At 53.8% G+C, this 4,284-nt stretch overlaps 1 protein-coding gene across 1 annotated transcript; it reads right to left on the bottom strand.

Annotated features, from left to right (window-relative positions):
• Window positions 1–6: 6 nt before the first annotated feature.
• LOC113201868 (potassium voltage-gated channel subfamily KQT member 1-like) lies at window positions 7–3,940 on the bottom strand (the record flags this gene model as incomplete). Its single annotated transcript, XM_052276074.1, has 4 exons — window positions 7–722; window positions 1,513–1,638; window positions 3,438–3,594; window positions 3,820–3,940. Coding segments are annotated over 4 exons (536 nt in total), but the record flags the coding sequence as incomplete, so codon positions are not given.
• Between the last annotated feature and the right edge of the window lie 344 nt (window positions 3,941–4,284).

Here is a 4,284-nt window from a genome sequence, read left to right as displayed (position 1 = left end):
ATCTCTTTAACAATATTAATAATTATAATAAGAATGAACTCACAGCAGATTATTAGTTACTAGAGTATACCTCGTGGTGTCACCTCAAGTTAACCACGATATATCAAGAGATTCACAGAAAAATATGGAATATGAAAGTGGTGTAGCTTAAAAAAGTTAGTGATAGAGAACATAGCGTTCAAATACGACAGAAAGGAGGTCAAAATAAATCGTACTGACCTTTGTTCGTTGTTTTCCTTTTTGATGTACTTAATCTAATAACAAAATGTTGTGCATATAACAAGACGACCTCATCTTGCAATGCGACTCACAATTTCGTGCTCTTCGTGATAAAGGAGGAGGCCGTTTGAGCATAGCATAATGTTTCTACTGTCATGGAATAGGAGACCTTACTTAGTTAAAGCTTAAGAACCGTGCATCTTGTGGTGCTATTAGTCGATTAAAGTAAACGCACATAACAGCATCCGATAAATTCTTATCACCCTTCTATCAAGGGTAAAAAACACACCGTTAGGTGCTTTGAGATCAGAAGAAGGAGAGTTAGGTAAACAACCGGTGCAGCGTGGCGCACGGCGTTGACATTGACAGCCTTATGTGTTCCGCGACTCCAGCTCTTCCCTCGGCGTGGGCGAGCGTGGCGACGGCAGCGGTATGGCGTGCTTCTGCGCCAGCATCTGCATCAGCGCGAGGATAGAGTCTGTCTTCCTCTCCACGCCGGTGAGCTGTGGACAAGGGCGGCAGGGGGTTAGCGCCTGGCGGGTAGGCAGTCCCGCGACGCTCAGCCGCACGGCGGGCTGGCCTACCCCGAGACCACCGGGCGGCCCCGAGCACCACACGACTCTCCCCGCGACTCACACAAGTACCGTGCGTCAGGGCCATGGCGCCTTACGGGTGGAGCGAGTAGGCACTGTTAGTCGTCCGTGGCGTGGCCCTCACACACAGGACAGTGTACCCATCTCTGCATTCGTTTTCACACCGAGTAGCCTGCTGAGTTTGCAGCACTACCGGCCCGAGGTTGAACTCCTTAAATATACTCTGGTAGGAAAGTAAAGGAGAGAGTGACCGAGAGCAAAACCGTCAGTAAAAAAGAACTAAAGAAAAATCTCTATACATCCTTCTTTTCACGCACCTTTTAGGGTTGTCACACTTTTCGATACCCCATAAAAAAAAACCGCTCAGCGCCTCCGCGGCTGGGAACAACCGCTCACCCTCTTGGCGCTTCGAACAACCGCTCAGTGGTTTTGCTCATGAGGGGTAGAGTTTACCCTACTTCTAAGGTAAAAGTTCTTACACAATACCCCTGTAAAATTTACTTTAGCGGGATAATGTGGGAACATAATTACCGTAAAAGCTCCGCAATGTATTTCACTAGTGTTGTAATTTTACAGACTTTGGCAATTTTACAAATAAATGCCAAGACCTCTCTTGTAAAGTCTCTCCAATTCTTTGCATGAAAACTAACCACCCACACCACCACCACCACCACCACCACCACCCCCTTTGCTGACTCACCTGCTGCTCCAGTCGAAAGAGCCTAGCCCCGATGGTCATGGGCTTGAGCTGGTTCCCCGCCCGGTCGAATCCGCCCAGGTAGCTGCCCGGCTTTCCCAGCGTCTGGTCCAGACGCCGCTGCAGCTCCTGGAACAAGGGAGAGGCTTTCATCCTGCGTCGCCTTCGCCTGGCCGCCGCGAGCGTCGCCGCGGAGCACAGGGCGGGGGATGCTGAAGAGTAAAGAGAAGGGAGGAGGGGGTGGGGGATTTCGCGGATTTATCTTAAAGTTGGTCTATTGTCCCCGCAGCAGTGCCGACGTCCCTAATTCAATGGACTCGCCCCTCCCTTGCGGGACGTGGCGTTGCGCGGCTGCAAGAGGTGGAGCACGACGCGATGTACCTTGCTTGAGTGGGTGACAGTTTGAAAGTTGTGGCTGGTCAGGGTTTCTCCCCGGCCCGCAGCTCTCGCTAACTTGCCCCGGTCGGAAGAGGAAAGTTTGAGTCTGACAGCCCCCCCCCCCCCTTTCCCAGTCTCTGCGCTGCTATACCACTCTGCTTCCTCAGGCGAATCAACAGTTTTATTCCTCAGTTAGAAGTCATTTTGCGGACAGCCGCCTTGTCGTCTCGAAGTAAGCAGATTGTGACAGGGACAGCAACGAGTGTGACAGGGACGGAGAGAGTGACCCAGTAGAGCGCAGTACCAACACTGTAAGTATGAAGCCCGACCCAGTCCACTTTGGAGACTTTGTCGACAACCTTCTGGACACCTTGGATTTACAGTGTAGTTTCGTGTGCAAGATGCATACATTGGGAGCCGCACAGCATTGTCTTTACCATCACTCTGGCCGGGATCAACTCTGGGTGTGCGCAGCGCACAGCCCCCGACCTTGTCGCCGCGTTAACGGCTGTCAGAGACAGTGTGCACGTACTTCGCCCCAACCCCTATCGCCAAGAGCCAGCGCAAAGAGGGAGGGAGGGGGGGGGGGATTCGCCCCGCACAGCTTCGTGTACCTTCTTTAAACATGCTATTGCGTACACTGGATAAACAAAGGTTATGGAATCAACACTCTTCTTGGGGTGCTTTCGTGCCATTACAGAAGCACTAAAAGATTCGCATCCCATATATGGGATAAGATTTCCTATAGGAAAGGCAATAAAATCCCCAAAAGGTGCAACATTTTAGTGCCTTCAGTGCGTTTGAGGCATTCAAATTCAGCACCTTTAACAGGCACACAAGGTTGTATTTCATTTTATGAGCTAACGTAAATTGGCGTTTAAACTTCCGACACTTCCAAAAAGTATAGCAGCTGCACACCGTGGTTTGGTTCCTATTGATAGCAGCATAGCACTGTGTGTGCCCATGTGTGCAGAATTTAAACGTTTACAAAACGTCTAAAATTTGTACAATACGTGGTACCTACTACCCTAGGAGGCGATTTAGGCCAACAGGGGGGGGGGGGTCGATCCTTAGCCCCCTGCCAACATAAAACCGCGCCTGTGGAATACTTCAGCATCAGGCTCCCTATCACTCCTTCCCCTATCGTAGAAGGGCAGAAGCTTGCCGATCTCTTGTTCCCTCTCTCACGCTGCAGGTCAGAAGCTCCCGGATGTCCCCCCTCCAGGAGGGTGCCGGTGCGACTCGGCCCCCGGCACGGCCCGCCCGCACTGCAAGGCCTCAGGCCGTTCCGTTCCGTCGCCCGGGTCGGGTCGGTCGGGGTTTATCGGCAAGGGTGTAAAGGCGAACGCGCCGCGGCGCGAGGGTCGTTTCAGGAGAGCCTCAACGGGGTTGCGCGGACGGGGCTGGTGCGTATGAGAAGGGTACTGTGCGGGCTGTGCAGGCAGCGCCGGGCGTGCACCGCGCAGTCAGTAGTGGTAGTGAGGGGCAGTGATCAGCAGAAAGGTCGTTACTCCCGAGTTGAACTTGACCCCTCCTATTCCCCCACTCACCTTGATCCGGACCATCATGTTGAGGTGGCCCTGGCTGTACTGCTCGATCACGTCCCGAACGTCGTACGGCTTCCTCGCCTGCTGGAACTTTCTCCTCGCCACAAAGTACTTGATCTTCCTGATGGCCCGGATGGCGTTGCGGTGGGCCTCCGTCAGCCTGAGCGTCCGGGAGGGAGGGAGAGAGAGAGAAAGAGAGAGTGAGGTTAGTCGGAGTGCTCCTCAAGGCGGCAGTCGCAACGGAAGGAGAACAGGAAGACGAAGTGGGATCTGTTTTTGTATATTGTATTTCGCCGATTTCGACCCAGATCTGAGTCAGATTTACGTCGAAGTGACATATCTCCATGTTCGTCTCGCGAGCAGGAGGCCGCGGCCCGGTACTTACAGAGTGACTCGCTGCGGCTCGTCCATGAGGTCGCAGTCCATCTCGTCCGACGCAGCCTCCGTCACGGAGCTGGTCTGGCTCGGGAACATTCGCCCGTCCTTGGCCAGGCTGCTGGGCGTCCCTGCAAGACCATAACGACACCGTCATCGTTGTGCGTTCGTGTCTGGGCGACAGAGAAGTGCGTCCGAACCACGTCACCACCACAGCATGAGAGAAGGGCGCCCTGGAGTCCCAGCTTTTTCACCCCGAGAAGCCGCTTGACACACTTGGGCAACGTCCTGACGCCGCTGTATTGGTCGTAGAGCATTTTGAAGGAGCGCGTCGGATTCAGCACGTTTAGACGAAGAGGAAGATGTGCTGTATGATACTGTTTGAAAACCTGGGAGCCGGCCTGAGCTCTTGAAACCTACTACGAGGGGCGCGGGCCGGCCTCGGGCGCGGCTGGCTGGCTGGCGGCTGGCCGGC

Source organism: Frankliniella occidentalis, unplaced genomic scaffold, assembly GCF_000697945.3.
Source record: "Frankliniella occidentalis isolate FOCC.00 unplaced genomic scaffold, Focc_3.1 Scaffold1556, whole genome shotgun sequence".
Lineage (NCBI taxonomy): Eukaryota > Metazoa > Arthropoda > Insecta > Thysanoptera > Thripidae > Frankliniella > Frankliniella occidentalis.
Note: the sequence above shows the minus strand (reverse complement) of the source record. Positions and strands in the feature narration are given on the sequence as shown.